We start from the raw sequence: 20,284 nt of genomic DNA, 5'->3' as shown, positions 1-20,284 counted from the left end.
AGCAGTGAAGGATTAACAAACTACCCCTTGGGGATTGTCAAAGCTTTCCTAGAACTCAAGGGGAGTAGATTCTTTTGTAAAACAGAACTAAAATTACATCCTTCACCAGCACACAAACCTTTTATAAATTTTCTTTTCCAAACTTATATATGCTCACAACTCTGAATCACAGGTTAGTGAACTGGGCTAAAATGTCCCTACCCTCTAAAAGGGCAGCCCCAAGGGGAAAAAACACAATCCCTTTTTCTGACCCAAAGAGCTTGAATCAATTTCTATTATGAATAAAAAGAAGAAATAATCACTTTACACATAAGTAAACTTGATGGAACTTAGATGGAATAAATACAGCAAGTACTCAAGAATCATTTTGTTCAACACCATTTTGATGTTATGTTGATGAGGGGAAAAAAAAATCAATTCCCAGCTTGGGCCATGTCTGTGTGGAATTTGTATGTTCTCCCAATGTCTGCCTGGGTTTTCTCCAGATACTCAATATCCTCCCACTTCCCAGTTTTGCACGTGAGGTTAATTGGAGTGTCTATATAGTCCCAGTCTGATTGAGTGTGGGTGTGTAGTGTTTCCTGTGATGGGAGGGCATTCTGTCCAGGATGGGTGCCTGCCTTGTGCTCTGAGCTGCTGGGAACAGCTCCAGCCTTCCTTGACATTGAACTGGTATAAATGGGTTGGAAACTAATTCTCTTACTTATTTTTATTAATCTTTCCTAAATGTATGTATAACTCATTTATTTCAATGTTTATTATCAGGAGTGTTTTGGGTCTTTATTTAGAAGTTTGGTGAAGTTTTCATGACCGGAAATATGCTGTAGAAAAGTAACTGTTATTTACATCAATTAGCCTGTGGCAAAACTGGTTTCATCATATGTTGTTTCACTGAAAGTAGCAGTTTCCAAGAAGCTACTGATGACATTATGTGAAGACATATTGTACTAGTTATAAGAGCGTATTTCTTAATGGAACTTAAAACATCAAAACTTAATTGGAGAGCATGGCCAGCATGTCTCAGTGGTTGAGCCTCGACCTATAAACCAGAAGGTTGTGGTTCAATTCCTGGTCAAGGCACATGCCTGGGTTGTGGGCTTGATTCCCAGTGGGGGTGGGCAGTAGGCAGCCGATCAATGATTCTCTCTCATCATTGATGTTTCTCTCTCCTTCTTTTCTGAAATCAATAAAAAAATATATTTTTTAACAACTTAATTGGGTTATATTACTTATTTAAAAAGTTAATACAGAAGAGATAATAGGATTTTAAAAATTAAGTTAGATCAGTGGTCTTTAACGCTGACCACAACTTAGAATAACTTGGGGAACTTTTAGAAAAACTTAATAGCTCCAACCCTAAAAAATTCAGATTTAACTGTGGTTGGTAGATTCATATTAACACATTGCGTACCGCATAGAAATCTCTAAGACATGCGCCAGGGACCGCACGTTTTTGGGCAAACTGCACGTTATTTAAATCATCATAATGCACTTTAGGTGTTGTTTTTCAATAATTATAACATTTTTATTTACAAAAACAATTAAACAATTAAAGCTCCTAGTACTTTTTTAACGTATGGTACTGCGTAAAACATTTTCCTCTATGAAGAGGGACCAAACAAAATTTACATAAGTATCTAGATTCGCTCCTTTTTCCATTGGCGTGAAAAACGAGAACACTCGTGAGCAGTCCTTAACAGATGGCGCGAGAAACACGAGAAAACTCCTGAGCGGTACGAAATGTGTTAAGAGCCCTGTAGATGATTGTAATATAAAGTGAGGGTTGCAAAACATTGATTTGGAAAAATTACTAATTTCAGGTTGAATCTGATTTAAATAAATTTAAAATTCAAATATATGAGCACTTCGTACATGGTAGACACTGTTCTAAGAGTTAGTAAAGAGGAAATTCTTTTTTCTACAAAAATCATTGGATAACAATATATCTTTTATCTTTTGAATGTTATATAACTTTACTAAAATATTGCTCAAAGCTTTTATTATGGTCTGCTGTCATGAAACATTTCCTTCTACTTTTCTAAACTCTACTCACTTGCTACTGTACCCAAAGAGATCAAACCCAGAAGCTTTTTTTTTTCAAGATATGTGGAAAGAAGGTAAGAATAACACAGATTTCCTTTTTTCAAGTCATAGCATATGAGGTATTCTCACTATATATCTGGAGTCACAAAGCCATAATTTAAGAACTGAAATTAGGTATTTAATGAATAACAGAATCTCCTGCATCAAGAATGAACTACCATTAGTGTCAGTGCTTGCTTTACATTGCCTAAAAAGTAATCCAGGAGAGAGCCTCAGGGAAGCTAGTACAAGTGTGTCCTTAATACAAACCATATTTCTTGTGACCTATTTATAAAACATTTCTTTTAAAAAGTTACAGGGATATGGTTTTTGAAACAATATGCAATTAGAAATGTTATCTCAAAAAAAGGAAGACAAAAACAATATATAGTTTTTCAAATACTTCATAATTAGAATTTGCTACTATCCCAGGATGTTAGCATTAACATTTTAAGTCAACACCAACTTTATTAAGTATTACGAAATTCATTTGAAATGCATTTAAGTCAAGAAAAATATTAGATTTAAATTAATAAATTTGCTTTGTATTTAATCTTTTAACAGTTTTCAGGTTCAAATATGCTAAAACCAAATGATCAATTTATTAATTCAATTATTGGCTAATTATCTTTTAGAGCTGGACAGGCGGCCAAAATGATGAAATTTTGGTTAAAGTGTAATACACGCACACATAGGAAAATGCAATAGCAATTTGTTTTCCATACTTAATAGAATTAAAACAGCTTTAAAAATTTTATGAAAGCTCAGTAGTCAAAATAAATATTTAATAAAAATATACACCATAACACGATATTAAGAACTTAGTGTTTAAAAATAAACATCACATTGTTTGCCTTCAGTTAAACAGAACTCAATTTAGTTGCTTAAGAAATCTAAGAATAATTGAGTTTTTAGAAACAAAATTTAAATAACACTAGAGAGATAATACATCTTAAGATGAAAGAGAAACTTACCATGTTTTAAATCAAAAGTTTAAATAAAGTTATAGTTTTTGAGACTTCTTAGTATGACTATGACCCTAAGAAATATGAATAGTTTGGGGAATATAAGTCAAAGATAATCATGATTATGTGGTTCATGCTGTGAAATTCTCAGTATGTTAAGAAAATAAAAATACAGTATATATGAGCACCATTAGAAATGTATTGTATGTACATACATATATTTAAAACTTTACCTGATTGAAATTTGCATTTTAGAGTGAAGGACAGCACACAATTATAAAAATACATTCTTAATCTCACATGTCATGACCTATTTTAAAATGTTTCATCTAGCATTCCTTCTAAAAATCAACAAAAGAATACACATAAAGCCAGTATTCTTTTATAGGCAAAGTCCCTTGGTTAAACAGAAAGTCACTAAAGGAAAAATAAGTGTTCAATAAGTGTTTTCAATTCATAGACAAATTTCAACAGGTGAAGGAAAAATAAATTCAGTAATAAATGGGAATTCACAGAATGAAATAGCAAATGTTGGATTTGCCCCCAAAGGATTATCATTCAGGCCTCAGACTATTTTTAATTGATAGTAGTCATGATTATTCTGCTGGAAGAATCTTCCTTCTATAATAAAAGGTACAAATTAGCCACCTGTAATTTAATATTTCAGCTATATTCACCAAAACTCAGAAAACTATGTGGTATCTTAGAATACGTAATCTGGTGTAAGGTAGGTGTTTAATAAAAATCTTATTTTGATTCTACATAGAGGCAGCTCATGATACTGTTATGAATCCTTGCTATTTTTCAAAGTTGCCATAAGCAATCAATTGATATAGTCTGAAGTTCTTTGAAACCACTGTCACATAATAGAGTAATGCTATTCACCATTCAAAATACGTTCAATCTCTTCTAATCTTTTTAAAGCAGCAACTCTTTTCTTCTCTATTTCTTTTATTTCTTTTGTTGTTTTGTGAGGGGTCTCACTGTCTGTATCTTTTCCTAACTGCTTGTTGGTTTTAGATGAACTTTTATTATCACTTGTTTTGATTACCTGTGTGGGTCGGGGTTCACTTCTTATTTCTCTTGCATTTTCAGTTGGAATTTTGTTTCCTGAAGTCTTACTAACTGGGAATATTGGTTGTTCTATTAAACTAGATGCGGAAATTTTATCCCTTACTATATTCAAATGGCGCTGTATATATTCTTCATGTGGTGCTAATGCCAATGTTTCAAGTAGGCATCTTTCAGCTTTTAACAAGTCTTTCTCTTCAAAATAAACAACACAAAGATTGTGCTTTCCTTGCACATTCCTTGGATCCATCTCCAAAATCTTTTCGAAACATTTTTTTGCTCCAAGTATATCTTTCTTTTGATTCATCAGAATGTCTCCCTTTAAAATGAGACCCTTGATATGATCAGGATAGTATTTGAGTAACTCTTCTAAAACTGGCAAAGCCAGTAATTCCTTTGCAGTCTGAGAATACAGCAGAGCCAGATTAAACAAAGCACTTCTGAAGTCAGGTTGTAATTTTATGGCTTTCTTCATCCACATCTCTGCTTCAGAGTCCTTTTTGTCATCCATGGCAAGCATTCCCAGATTGAAATAACCATTAGCATCTTGTGGCTCTTCATTTATATAACTTAAAAGTCGTTTTCTAGCTTCAGGTCTGAGCTTAACCTCACCTATGAGTAATTTAAAAAAACAACAACACAAAAACATTATATTGTTAGCAAATAAATTTAATCTTGAGGAAAAAAGCCACTTTCATATATTATCTAGCTAGATTACAAAAAGAGAGCATCAAAACAACTAATTGCTGTACCTAAATCAAAAGCAGAAAGGGAAATCTTAGTCTTTATAGGAAAGAGAGAGTGTATTTGACACTGAAATGCTCGCAAAATATCTCCTTACAGTTTAGAAGCTAACTGGGAGTAGCAGAGAAAGAATAGAGAATTAAAAGAAAGAGGCATGAGATTTGCCAACAGACATGCAATCAATCTTGATTCTGTTAACATTGTGACTTTATACATTGAACAAGTTATAGGACTTCTCTGGGTTCACTTATGAATTTTCTTAGAACTACATGAGATGCATGTAAAAATGCTTAGTAAACATTAACTATTATTGGGTAACAAAATGTTTCTGTCTTATTAAGATTTTTGTATGTTATTTCAAATTTTTTAGGACATTTCAAAGGTAAAAATATACCATTAAGTATAGTTTATAAATATATATTTGGATTTAATAAACAAATATTTATTGAGATAACTTTATTGTAAGTAAATACAAATGAATTCAAGGTCTACAACTATAAAACTTAAGGTACAAACTTGTGTTGGATAATGGGCCCTTTCATGATTACTAAAGTTAGCTAACTTCCCCTTAACCGGTTTGGCTCAGTGGATAGAGCGTCAGCCTGCGGACTGAAGGGTTCCAGGTTCGATTCTGGTCAAGGGCATGTACCTTGGTTGCAAGCACATTCCCAGTAGGGGGTGTGCAGGAGGCAGCTAATCGATGTTTCTCTCTCATCGATGTTTCTAACTTTCTATCCTTCTCCCTTCCTCTCTGTAAAAAATCCATAAAATAATAAATAAATAAATAAATAAATAAATAAATAAAGTTAGCTAACTTCACAAAAATAGTAGCTCTTCTCTAAACTTATACTTTTTTGAATACCAGGCTAAAGCCCTCCTCTATTCTTTTATTTGACAATATGGTAAATAAAGAAAACTTGAAAATAAATCAGTAGGCTTAAGTTCCTATCTTGGACTAATTACTACAGGCTATATAAAGTTAGGGTAGTTATTATATATATTTGGTCCTCACTTTCTAATCCACTTTATAGAAGATTGGTAAAAGTAAACTTGCAAGTCTTCTTGCTCTAAAATAATAGGATTTTATGATTCATTCTTTTTTTTGTAAAAGTTTTAAAAAGAATTAACTTAATATGTAACTATATTTTCCAAATATAGAAGATTATAAATCATACAGTTTTCTTAGTACTAAAATCCCCATATATAAAAAAATCCTGATTTATTATAATTCATAACAGTTTTCATAAATCATAGGAATTACAGGAAATTACAATATCTCAAAAATAGTAAAACTGGATATAAAATAATACCAAAAGTATTTGGTCTTATAAATCAAGAGAAGATAGAATATTTTTTCCTAAAACATACAATGCTATTAGCTTCTTAGAAATAATTATGTAAAAATTTTACAAATTCAGATTATTTGACAATATATATATGAGATTATATTTTCGTGCATAAAATGACAGGATCAATAAGACATTGCTTAAGAGATTGCCTAAAAAGTCAGTCTTAACATATATATACCAGAAGAACAATTAGACTTGTCATATATGTAAGTGTATATTCCTTGAGAAGTTTACTTTAAGTATGTTAAAAATTCTACTTATAAATCATTTATACAGTTTAGATACAAACTATCCATTCACAAAATATTTGCTACAGGCAATATATTTTAAATTAAGGTTTTATTATATTTCTAATTACAATGTGTTTAAATGTAGAACTATTTTGAGAAAACATACCTGATTCTTGCATTAATATACCAGAATTGAATAATGCTAGCTTATGTTTTGGATTTAGTTCTAAAGCACGATTAAAGTTTTTAAGAGCTTCATTTGGTTCTTTAAGCTCAATTTGAACAATCGCCAAGTTGTACCAAAGATCTGCATTATTTCTGTCCAACTCTAGTGCTTTAAGATATGCTTCTTTTGCTTTGAAAGGTTTATTCATTTTTAAAAGCAATTCTCCTCTGTGGAAAAATCAAGCACAAGCTTTAGTTACAATATTACCATGTCAGTTGGTAGATACTATTTTTCACACATTTTAAGCTTTTCCATATATTCACAGCTTTCTTTTATCCTTTTAACTGAGGTTCTTAAAGTTTTCTTCCAAAATCGACTAGCCAAAGCAATACTGAGAAAAAGAACAAAGCCAGAGGTATCACACTCTCTGATTTAAAACTATACTACAAAGCCACAGTAGTCAAAAACATTACATGGAGCTGGCAGAAACGGAATTGACAGTCTAGAAATAAACCACACATATATGGATAACTAATTTTCAACAAAGGAACCAAGAATATACAATGGAGAAAGGAAAGTCTCTTCAATAAATGGTGTTGGGAGAATTGAAGAGCCACATGCAAAAGAATGAAACTAGATTACTATCTTACATCATAAACAAAAACTGACTCAAAATGGATTAAAGACTTGAATGTAAGCCCTGAAACAACAAAATACATATAAGAAAATATAGGCGCTAAACTTATGGATCTTGGTGTCAGAAGGTTTGTGAACTAGACCCTAAACTTAAGGGAAGTAAAAGCAAAAATAAAGGAATGAATCTACAACAAACTAAAAGCTTCTGCACAGCAAAAGAAAAAAAAAAAACCCAAAATAAATATCAACAAAACAAAAAGGCAATCAACTGAATGGGAGAAGATATTTGCAAACAACATCTCCAAAAGAGGCTAATATACAATATATATAAAGAACTTACACAACTTAACAAAAAACGATCCTATTAATAAATAAACTAGCTATACAGATGGCCAACAGATGTATGAAAAGCTATTCAACATCACTAGTTATTAGGGAAAGGCAAATCAAAACATCACTGAGATACCACCTCAACACCTGTTAGAATGGCTATTATAAAAAGACAAGAAATAACAAGCGTTGGAGAGGTGGGAAGAAAAGGGAAACCTTATACACTGTTTGTGGGAATGTAAATTAGTGCAGCCATATGGAAACCAGTATGGCGGTTTTTCAAAAAATTAAGACTAGAACTACTATATAATCCAGGAATTCCTCTTCTGGATATTTACCCAAAAAATATGAAAAAACTTACCATAAAGATATCTACATCTCTATTTACAATAGCCAAGACATGAAAACAATCTATGTATATATATTACTCATCCATAAAAAGTAACAAATATTGCATTTGTGATGACATGGATGAATCTTGAAAGTATTATGCCAAATAAAATAAGTTAGATGTATGATTTCACTCATACATAGAATTAAAACAAAAAGCAATAAACAAATAACAAAACAGAAAAAACTCACAGATACAGACAACAGGATGGTGGTTGCTAGAGGGGGAAGAGGTTGTGGGGGGAAGGGCGAAGTGGGTAAAGGGGGTTAAATATATAGGGATGGAAGGAAACTAAACTTTGGGTGGGGAACCACACAATGGAGTATATCTGAAAATTATATAATGTTATTAACCAATGTTATCCCAATAAGTTTAATAATAATAATAACAGTAAAAAAAACCAAAAAACTCTTGGGAACTGTCCTTAAACATGAAGTCATAGGTTTGGCAAATATGACTTGATGTTTTCAAATATTATTTAAAAACAAAAGCATGCCTGACGTTAGAGAGTAAGATGTGGGGAGGTATTCACAGAAAAATATATTCTTTGAATATAACTTGAAAGGAAGCAGACTAGATTACTTCAGAAAAATAATAGCTACCAGAGTGAGAGATAATTTGTCAGAAAACCAGGTGATAGCATTTTAAGAAAGAAAAGAAAAACGTAGTGATAGGGCATTTTAATATATGTTATAAATCTTACTATCCAAAAAGTAGAACATTAAAAAAATTTTAACCCTTCTTATCTTCTACGCATCCTTTAAACATTTTTTATTTTATTTATTTTTTTTTAGAGAGGAAAGGGGGTGAGAGAGAAACATGGATGTGAAAGAGAAACATGGATCGGCTGCCTCCCGCATGGGCCTGACCAGAGCATCGAATGTGCCACCTTTTGGTGTAGGGCAGTGGTTCTCAACTTTCCTAATGCCGTGACCCTTTAATACAGTTCCTCATGTTGTGGTGACCCCCAACCATAAAATTATTTTCGTTGCTACTTCATAACTGTAATTTTGCTACTGTTATGAATCGTAAATATCTGATATGCAGGATGTATTTTCATTGTTACAAGTTGAACATAATTAAAGCATAGTGATTAATCACAAAAACAATATGTAATTATATATGTGTTTTCCAATGGTCTTAGGCGACCTGTGAAAGGGTCATTCAACCCCCAAAAGGGTCGCGACCCACAGGTTGAGAACTGCTGGTGTAGGGGATGACATTCCAACCAAGTGAGCCACACAGGCCTGGGCCAGTGTATTCTTATAAAATGACCATTCATTGGGGGTTGGGGGATGGGGGGTAAAGGGAGCTGGGGGAGAATTAAAAAAGCTGATCTGGAAGGGGCGTTGGTGCCACCTGCAGATACCTTTGAGAAATACTGCTGGAACTGAGGACCACAATTTGAAAACTATTTTATAAATCTTTCTAATATAGTTCTATTTCCTGTTAGAGAGTTTAAAACATCATTTTGATTAAGTACATATATGAAGATCAATTTAAGTGTGGATGTATTATAATATTCTTTCCTAAAGTATCAGCATAGGAATGAAATCAAATGAATGACTATTAGTATTCTTTTTTTGTTGTTAGAACTCAGCAAAATAATATTCCCATTTATTTTTGGACAACATTGTTTCACACATATATCAAACAGGCAAAAAATAAAAAATAAACAGCAACTTCATAAACAAAAAAATGGAAAAAAAGAAACCTTTTTATCTTTGGCCTTTTTAATCATTTCATACAAACCAACTACTTATAGTATAGTAAGTACATACACAAAAAGTTACTAGAATGCTTGGAATAAGATTGTTTTTTTGTTATCACTCTTGATTTTTACAAGGTTTTTTTCCTATTAATAATCTTTATTAGGGAAATTTTAGATGAGTGTTTTTCTAAAATGTTATCTTTTTATGTTGAGACTGTTAAATAATTCTTTATGTCTTAACACAAGAAAGGTTTTATTTACAGATGCAACCCCACTAAACCTAGAGAAATTAAAAAAGCACTGAATAAGGCTGAACAACGATGGCTTCCTAATAATTTCAAGATCAAAAATTTATTAAATTCTGAATGCATTTTCCACATAGAAACAATGTCATAAATTATGAGTAGGTTAACATGTGATACCAAAAACTTATTTTTAATGACAACTAAAAAGTTTCTCTGTGGTAAAGGCATTAATAACCAGTCAACTCTCAGCATTTATTTAAGAAAGCTCCGAGAGTTAGATATTAAAAGTACTAATTATAAAATGTAAGTTTTAGGTGTTTTACATAAAATAAATTTGGTGATAAGAAGCAAATGAAACTAAGGAGCTTCTTTCACATAAAACCTAAAGTTTGCTATTATAAGTTATGGACTCCCCTGTCAATTTCAAATCAAATCAATTTAATTTTGATTGCTAGTCCAAAATGGGCTATGTTTCTATGTTAGTTGTAACTAAGATTGTGGAGGGGGAAAAAGCTAATTTAGTCAAAATAGTCAAAATGTAACATGCAGATAGATGCAGCTTCAATCTTCTATAACAATAGCTTAACATGAACTATAATACCTGCTAATGTAAGCCTGTTTGAAGTCGGGCCTCATGCTTATCGCTTGTCGATACAGCTGATCAGCTTCTTCTAGACGGGACTCATCTGCTCGGATTAGGTTGGCCAGATTAATATAAACATTTAGGTGGTTAGGGGCAATTCTGGCTGCATATTTTTTACCAGGAATAATCTGTTCAAAAGAAAAGGCATTTCCATAAGTTGATATTTCATTACCAAATAAAAGTCAAAAGTAAGTAAGCCTAGTAGCTTATTTAAAATATACACAGAATGTAAAAAGATAATGCTATTAGTTTTACTGCTACTATATTAAAATAAGTCATAAAAATGTGAAAGCATCTATAGTCAGAGCATGTAAAATAATATCTTCTTGCACTAAAGAATATATTTTTTTCATTCATGCCAGCTTAAGAGAATGAAGTCATATAAATCAGAACTTTTACAGGTTAAGGTATCAGTATGTTTATGTCAGACCAGAAATAGAACTTAAGACTCTTTTCTCTGTCTAGTGTATTTGTTAAATCATGTCAACTTTCATGTTGTCAGCAAAATATTTATTTACTGGTTGTGACAATAAGGTAGTTAATTACATTTCATAGTTATACTAAAACCTCACTTGTCTGGTGGAGTTAGTTAAATTATCTTATTAATTGATTATTCATGTTAAATAAACATTATCATAAATAATATATGGACCCAAATATTCAATGAGCAGAATGAATTATATCTGATAAAAATCCACATTGAACACAATTTAACTTTAGAATCTTAGGAATGAATTCTTAAGGTATCATGTGGTCCAATTTTGTTTTTTAAAACATTTATCAAACTAACCATTCATTTTAATATTACTACTATTATTAATGTATTAATACATACTAAAATCAAGAAAACTATAGCCAGGGTAAACCATCTTATCCGATGATGCATAGTTAGGTCAAGGGCAGGATCAGATTTCCCAAAATATCAAGAGAATCTTGTATCATTGTAACAACTGATGGACACAATATAGCAACAGAGATGTATCCATTTGTTTTATTCATTTATTTTTTTTGGTAGGACTAATGCTAAATTTAGTGCTTAATGTACATACATACAATTCTCTTCATCTAAAGTAATTTAACTCATTGATAACTTGTAATAAAAAATATCAAAAATTCATTAACTATGAATTTAGTTTTTTAGACTATATAAAAAATTTTTAAAATTGAGCTAGAAAAGTAAGTTTATTCCTTTATTATGCTTATACTAAACAGATGATTCATTGGACACCTTACTTTTATATCAATAAATTGAAGGAAAGATAAGGATTTTCCATCTAGATAATTTTATTCAATATGGATATTTAATAGACATGACACAACAGGAATAAATGATAACTTACTTGAGGCATCAGTGACTTGGCCGTCATATAAGATTCTTCAGCTTCTTTGGTTCTATTTAAATTTTTATAAGTTCTTCCTACATTCATGTGGGCACCAATATCATCTAAAATTTTAAAGAAATTATTTGTTGACAAATATGCGAAATAGAATTCAATGTAAACTACTAAGAGGACATGTTTCTTGCAACAAAAACAATAGCAAAAAATGCAAAAGCAGGCATTCCTCCTCAAAGTTCTAATACAACTTGTTATAATTTATGATCAATGTTATATTAGCAAACTATTAAAGTACTGTAAAGACAGAAAATACACATATAACATGAAAAAACTATCTGAATGTACCGCTGATGGATTAAGACATGAGAAGAAAGAAAAAGAGGCAATGAAGAAATGTACATCATTTTTCTTCACTGTATTTTAATATACTATACTAAGGCTTGCTTCCATTTCCTAAGCTCAGAGCTTTGGCATTTACTCAAAAAGTGTGGCTCAACTAACTCTAAAAGTAAAAAGGATATACAAGTAAAAAGGATCATCATAATCCCTAGAATTATTTTCAGTGTTATAACTAACAAATATGCCATGGTGGGACAGGGGCAAAGAGATATGAAAACAGTTTATGACTTTGTTTTATAAAATGTTTGTGAAATGTGGTTGGAATGCAAGTATAATGGAATGTTAGTATTATATACTACTACTTAATATGCAGCAGCCCATCTCTCTTAAATAATAAATTCCTATATAATTTATTTAAAACTTTTTGAAAGTTTTAAATATCAGAATGTCAGAAAATTTTGTCTCATTTTCTGATGCAGAAAATTGAATCCTCAGAAAATTTATTCAGGCGTAGAAAAACGTGCAAATATAATAAAAAAGATATGAGAGTTTAAGATACATTTCCCATTAAATATTTCAAAGGTCTGGAATAAAGACAGAAAGAAGGGAGATCTTAAATCAGACAAATTTTAGCCAACATGAATCTCTAACAGACACGACAAGGTTTCAAATTGTGATTACTACTTGCCTGTGACACCGATGATTTTGCAATTGTGGAATAGGTCTCTGCCTGCAACTCCCAGGACACATAGGGGCCAAGCATATATATCTTAGGCATTCCCCTAGGAGGAGAGTAACAGTCCTAAGATCTTATTACATTATGTTTCAGGCTGGCAATTGTGTGCACTGCACCAAAATGGTCAGATGCAGTACAGGTTTGATTAGAGAACTAGGGGACAAGATTGGGAAGGAGGTTGATTTTAGTTTTTAGATGTATTACTGAATCTTATGGGATCTTAGGAAGCGGGGGTAAAAAAAAAATGCTTAGGCCAACCATTCCCAATCCTGCTTTTAAAAATTTTATCTTAGCCCCACACAGCTCTATCCAAATAGAATCTTCAGGAATAGAATCTGCAAAAATGTTTTTAAAACGTTTAAAAGGCAATTTTGATGTAGAGCCAAGGTTGAAATTCACTGCATTACCAAGTGCACATAAAATAGGTAGTCTTTGCTTCTAGGTAGCTCAATTTTTTTAAACATTAGATAAACTTACGCCATTTACTATAGAGACTAGAAATGTAGTCAGGCAAAACTAAGAATATGTAAAACCTGAAAAAATTAGTGTAGATAAATAAAAATGTAATTGTCAGCTAAGTATTTAAAATGTTACTGAAATCAGTTCTAACCAGTCTTAAAAAAAGGTTATCTATTTGGATGAAAAACTAGGAAAATGGCTACCCACTAGAATCAGATCTCAGAATTATGGAGAGCAGATATTGTCATCAATGAATATTTCAGACACTAGAGTAAGCAGCCCCACTTTCTCAAAGAACAAATGATAACAATTAGATAGCCTTTAGCATCAAAAGGATTACCCAATACAGCTAATAAAACGACAGACATAAGTTACAAAGTTTTAGGATTGCAGAGGAAGAAATAGCATTACTGGTAAGACACATTTAAATTTGGGGGAGGGGGAGGTAAGAAAAGCAAGCAAGATGTAAAATTTGGTGACATTTAAATGACTAAAAAGCTATAAAATTTCAAAGAACAATCTTGCTATTATGAGTGCACTATCCAGGCCAATAGCAGCAGTCTGTCTTTAATTCAATGTAAAGGAGGAATGGCAAGTGTCAGGCAGCTCAGTGCCTAATGATTCCTCAGCCACCAACAATGAAGGTGAGTATTCCCACACTGAGGGTGAGGCATCTGTGTTGCTTCCCAGTATTTCCTATTCGAAACTTGTCTGTCAATGCATTTATAAAGGTAAATTATAAACATATGGAAACTCCTAAAAACTCTTTAAAAGTCATTTATTTCCATCTTGATGGCATCCAAGTTGAATAACAGGTCCATGATTCTTTTCTAATATAAACAATTTTAAAGATTTGGACTTAGATAAAAACGAAATTATTGATTTTACGGCAAAAACAAACCTTGAAGAATTCTGGTGGTTCTTGAGAAATATCTATACTTGTCATGTAATGGTGTTTATGGAAACTGTAATTCCAACTGCAAAACTTTTATCCTTGCAATACTTTTATCTTTTTTAAACACTTGTAACAAAACAAAACAAAACAAAAAATGCAAACAGTTGTTCATTTAACATGATATGCATATCTCATGGTCCAAGTCTATTGTATAGTTTATATTCTCATTCTGGCTAAGAAAGAAAAGCTTTTGGACCAGCGGTTCTCAACCTGTGGGTTGCGACCCCTTTGGAGGTCGAATGACCCTTTCACAGGGGTCGCCTAAGACCATCCTGCATATCAGATATTTACATTACGATTCATAACAGTAGCAACATTACAGTTATGAAGTAGCAACGAAAATAATTTTATGGTTGGGTCACAACATGAGGAACTGTATTTAAAGGGCCAGAAGGTTGAGAACCACTGCTTTAGACTGATTTTTTTTTTAAGTTAACTTTACAATGTTACAGATTCCTACTCCATGCAATGCTATACTGTTCTAGGGTTTAAATAGCATCTTTATGTTTGTTACTCCAAAGGTTTATATCTAGCCTTGACCATTCCCCCTTATCTCCAGTATTATAATTCTCTATCAGTATATCTAACAGGGACAAAAAAGGACTTCTGACTCTCCTCCCTATGTGTCATTTCATTTGTCAAATCTAAGAAGAGCATAGCTAGAAAACAAAGACTAATCTGAAAAGCCCCTGAATGACAAATTCAATGTTTCTAAGTATGTGTACTTTTTCATAATAAATTGTAATACACTGGTTTACCTGTTTTCTTAGTCCATGGCTTATTATAAACAACAATTTTGAGAGTATGGTAGGGAAATCATACTAAAGGAGAGAGGTTTAGCAAGTACCTCAAAATCAGCAAAAGTAACAACTGACAATGAAAGGAAGTTATTTTAAAACTGAGTGCCTATACCTGGCAACATCCTATAATATGCACTCTACTTGCTAAATAGAATTAAACATGCACATAAACATCCACTTACACCATTTAATTTAGTCTTTACAACAATGCAATGAGAAAGAATAACTGTCCAATTTAGAAATGAGAAAGATAAAGCTGAAGGGGCTTAAATAACATCTTCTAAGTCTCAATGTCCCCTGTGTATCTAACATCAAAGATAACTCTGCTTCTCAAAAAACTCTAGAAGACTTTATGAAGTAATAAATTAAAACTATTACAATTAGTGACCATTGACTGTGGATAAGACCATGCTAGATGATGCAGAGGGTATGAAGATGAGTAATGTTCACGCTGACCCTGGGGAGTTCCTCAGTTTAAAATAGATAAATATTTTTCATAAATAAACAGAAATAAATATGATATAGTACTAAATAGAAAATTACAAATATCACAGGAAAGACAGAAGTTGTAAAAAGTTTTAAAGATGAGCAATATTTGCTTCTAACAAAATACAGGGTTTTTTGTTTTTTTTTTTTAGAAAAGCCGCCAGGTAAAAAGGGTTGTAAAAGATGGGTAGGATGTGATACAAGGTGGATTGAAAAGAAGGGAGAAGCGAAGAATTTAGACTCAAAGAAGCAGAGGTGAGGAAACCCGAGATATGTACCCTATGTTTCAAGAAAAACAAAACTATATAGAGAGCCAGGGGAGATACAATTGGGTAGCTAGACCATCAGTTATATTTTTACAAATTTCTCTTCCTCATTCTCTAACTGACATTTGGCTTTGCCTTGGAGACTTGACACTGTGGCTCTTCCAAGCGGTGCCTGTGTTCTTCTATCCTGTGCAGCTCTGGGCCAGGAGGAAGGGTAGGTGTCCTCTTTGAGCCTTACCACCCCAGACCCTTCCTATTCCTTTTTAAAAATCAATCATCTCTAAATTTCAGGTCACTAAATTGTATTGTCTACTATCCTCCTTGTTGTAGTCACCGATGTTTGGGTCAGGGATCCTGGCTCCTTGTCATTCTCTCCATCATCACGGTTGTAAAAATTCTTGGTGATTTCAAAATTTACGTTGACAAAATCTTCTACTACGTGGCCTTGATGTCTTTTCTCCCAATGATTTTCACCTCCTGCCACTCCCTATGCCTCCAAGAGCATTTAGAAATGTGTGTATGGGGGTACTTTTTGGTCATCATTCTGAATGGGAAGTAGTTATGGTATTTTGTGTGTGTGGGTCAGGTTTGATACATATCCTGAAAAACAGTTCTGCACACTCGAACAGTATTCCTACTGAAAAATATTTATACTCTAGCTGGATTCTACTCAGACACCAAAACTTTCCAGGCCTATAAACCTATCACCCTCCATTATTTCACCCTCCCTCACATCCTTTCTTAACTATCTTAGATTCTGTGTCCCATTAATATAATCATCTTCTTATGCCTTTCTTGTTTAATAATACATAGGACAAAATCCTAACCCTAGCTAACCAAATTCTCCATGCCTGTACCACTACAGCGGCAAAGTAGTAGGAAACAAACATACAACCACATCAACTGGTTTAATTTTAATTTCAGTATTCCTAACCCAAGTAGGGTATTAGAGCTGCTTGGCAATTAAACCACATTTTCCTAGTCTATACACTTTCTTAGACCTTTGTTTCTCAAAGTGTGATCCACAGGCTAAGCATCACCTGTGAATTTAATAGAAATGCAGAACTTCAGGTTCTACTCTAAACCTTCATTTATCAGAACAAGCACCACAAACAACAATATCTCCAAGTGATTCTTAGGCCCATTAAAGTTTGTAAAGTACTACCTAGAAAACTGCTTCACACCTTTTCCTATTCTTAGATCTCCAACACTTCCCCCTCCTTCCTCACTCTCTACTGGTGGTTTATTTCACTGAAAAAATAGCAGCAAACAAAGGGCACCTTCCAGAAACTTCCTGCATGTCATCTATTCACCTGCCCATATCCATGTCCATATACTCAGTCTTCCCTGTTACCAAAGGTTAACTATTGGTTCCACAACTGAATCAAGTCCCCAATCTGTGCACCAGATCCTATTTATCTCTTCTCATGTACTCAAGAACATTGACCCTGTAATTCATTCCCTCACCTTGAATTATTACTTTTCCCAACTTCAATAGATTTAGCTGCACACATGCTCTGCCTCTCCCACCTTAAAATGAAAAACAAAAACAAACAAACATCCTACCATGGTCTCTTGACCCCATGCCCAGCACCACTGTTTCAGAGTTATCATCATTACCAACTATTTCCAACTATTTTCCCATCATTCTCCTAAACCAGTGATGGCGAACCTTTTGAGCTCGGCGTGTCAGCATTTTGAAAAACCCTAACTTAACTCTGGTGCTGTGTCACATATAAAAATTTTTTGATATTTGCAACCATAGTAAGAAAAAGATTTATATTTTTGATATTTATTTTATATTTTTAAATGCCATTTAACAAAGAAAAATCAACCAAAAATATGAGTTCGCGTGTCACCTCTGACACGCGTGTCATAGGTTCGCCATCACTGTCCTAAACTCACTTCTATCAGGCTTTTGCATCTACTACTCTACCAACAACTCCACTATGTTTTGAAAAAATTCCATTTTTTGGTGTTTTCTTCAATGTTTTTAAAGGTCTTCCAGTTATCAGTGTATAGGTCCTCCACACCCTTTGCTAGGTTTGTTCTGAGGTATTTCATTCTTTTTGTTGGAATTGCAAAATAAATTGTATTTTTTTTTCTTTTCTGAAATTTCATAGGTAGTATATAGGAATGCAATGAATTTTTGTGCATTGATTTTGTATCCTGCAGATTTACTGTATTTGTTTATTGTTTCTAATAGTTTTTTAGTGGAGTCTTTAGGGTTTTCTATATAAAGAATCATGTATGCAAAAAGCGACAATTTTATTTCTTCATTCCAATTTGGATGCCTTTTCTTTCTCTTGCCTGATTGCTCTGCTTGGATTTATGGTACTATGCTGAATAACAGTGATAAGAATGAATTTCCTTGTCTTGTTCCTAATCTTGCAGGAAAAGCTTTTGTTTCTCACCACTGAGTATGATAATGGTTTAGGGTTTGTCATATATGGCCTTCATTATGTGGTACTTTCCTTCTATACTTATGTTGGAGAGGTTGTGGGGGAAAAGAAACCCTCATTCACTGGGAATGTAAATTGGTACAGACACTATGAAAACAGGATGGAGGTGCCTCAAGAAATTAAGACTATAACTACTATATGACCCAACAACCCCTTTTTTGGGTATCTTCTGAAAAATGTGAAAACATTTATTTGTAAAGTTATATACACCCCTATGTTCACTGCAACATTATTCATGATGGCTAAGACATGGAAATAATCAAAGTGTCCCTCAGTAAATGATTGGATAAAGATGCGGTACATATACACAGTGGAATACTACTCAATCATTTGCCATTCGCGACAACATCAATGGATCTTGAGTGTATCACACTAAGCAAAATAAGTCAGACAGAAAAAGCCAAGAGTCATATAAATTCACTTATATGTGAGATATAAAACTGAGAGCAACAAACCATCTTTTTCTTAGGGTTGTCTTACTGTCCAATGTGTAAAAGAAAATCAAAACTGAAAGCAACACATGAACATGACAAACAAACAAACACTCATAAACAGAGACAACAGTATAGTGGTTGCCAGAGGGAAGGGAGGGGAGGTAATAATGACTAAAAGATGTCAAATATTCGGTGATGGAAGGAGATTTGGCTTTGGGTAGTAAATACACAATGCAACATACAGATGATATAGAAATATACACTTGTAACCTATATAATTTTATTAACCAATGTCATCCTAATAAATTTAATAATAAAAATTCCTTATCTTACATATTTCTAACAATTAATCAAATTCAACATAAGCCAGTATTGAACACTGGTAGTATTCAAATCACGGGAAATAAAGATTGAAAATAAACTCGATTCTATTTTCCTCAAACATAACCGAGCTTTTAAAAAGAAAATAAACTATTCAAATCGTTTTATTAATAATGCTTACCTGGCTGAACATGGGTAGCCTGTAGAAAGTATTTCAAAGCTCTCTCAAAGTTCTTTTCATTTTCCAGAGCATGACCCACATTATTCCATAATTTGGCATTATTTTTATTTACCTTAAACATACAAATACAGTTAGAAATTAATTACAATTAAAATATGACTCCAATTAACACAGCTATTTGTTTGATATACTATTAGAAATGGAGCGGTCCATGGAGATGTCCATAAATGGGTGAAGGTGGTCCAAAGGTACATACTTCCAATTATAAGGTAAGTTAGTTTGGGGGATGTAATGTGCAACATGGAGACTATAGCCAACAGTACTGTAATGTATATTTGGAAATTGGTAAGAGAGAAGATCTTAAAGGTTTTCATCAAGAGAAAAAAAAAAGTGTAAATGTGTAAGATGATATATATTAAACTTTTAATCATTTCATAATATATACATGTTATATATCTTAAAAAGTTTATGTCAATTTTATCTCAATTAAACAGGAAAAAAATCATTTTGATTTTCTCCCAGAAAAAAAATTAATGACTTCAATTAACAAAGATATTCATTTAGTATACTATTGGAATACAGTGTTCCACTGAGATGCCCTGGAGATGAGGAAGAAGCCAATGAACACTTCTTCACTCAATTTACCCTCTCTCTCCTTTCAACATCAACATACTAAAACCACAGCAGTTTAAGTTCATCTATTTTATATATTAGAATTTTACTAAAAATTTTATTTAATCAAAGCATAGTGCTATTTGAAAAAACTACTACTTGTATTGTTTGGGAAGAAGAGGTATTTGACTATGAGAATACATTTAAACATTGCACTAATTACTTACTTTTAGGCTGGACTGACTTATGTAGTCTATTATTGAAAGGGAACCCCGAGACTAAAGTTCTAAGTGATCTGTACTTTCAGAGTTTACAGATGGGCATGGTGTTACT

General features: G+C 32.6%; 1 protein-coding gene across 5 annotated transcripts in view; it reads right to left on the bottom strand.

The window, feature by feature from the left end:
- Positions 1 to 2,199: 2,199 nt before the first annotated feature.
- Positions 2,200 to 20,284, bottom strand: part of TMTC3 (transmembrane and tetratricopeptide repeat containing 3) — a 59,784-nt gene continuing 41,699 nt past the window's right edge. For 4 of the 5 annotated variants that reach the window (XM_023749775.1, XM_014451478.2, XM_023749774.1 and 1 more), the window contains 6 exons: positions 19,340 to 19,451; positions 11,904 to 12,007; positions 10,522 to 10,691; positions 6,608 to 6,834; positions 3,933 to 4,730; positions 2,200 to 3,668 (listed from right to left, as the gene is read on the bottom strand). In XM_023749775.1, the coding sequence (XP_023605543.1) occupies positions 3,613 to 3,668; positions 3,933 to 4,730; positions 6,608 to 6,834; positions 10,522 to 10,691; positions 11,904 to 12,007; positions 19,340 to 19,451 (1,467 nt within the window). In that variant the 3' untranslated portion in view covers positions 2,200 to 3,612. Of the gene's footprint in view, positions 4,731 to 6,607; positions 6,835 to 10,521; positions 10,692 to 11,903; positions 12,008 to 19,339; positions 19,452 to 20,284 lie in introns of all 5 variants that reach the window. The other variant, XM_023749773.1, reaches the window with a different exon arrangement.

This window comes from Myotis lucifugus, unplaced genomic scaffold (assembly GCF_000147115.1).
Source record: "Myotis lucifugus unplaced genomic scaffold, Myoluc2.0 scaffold_9, whole genome shotgun sequence".
Classification (NCBI taxonomy): domain Eukaryota; kingdom Metazoa; phylum Chordata; class Mammalia; order Chiroptera; family Vespertilionidae; genus Myotis; species Myotis lucifugus.
Note: the sequence above shows the minus strand (reverse complement) of the source record. Positions and strands in the feature narration are given on the sequence as shown.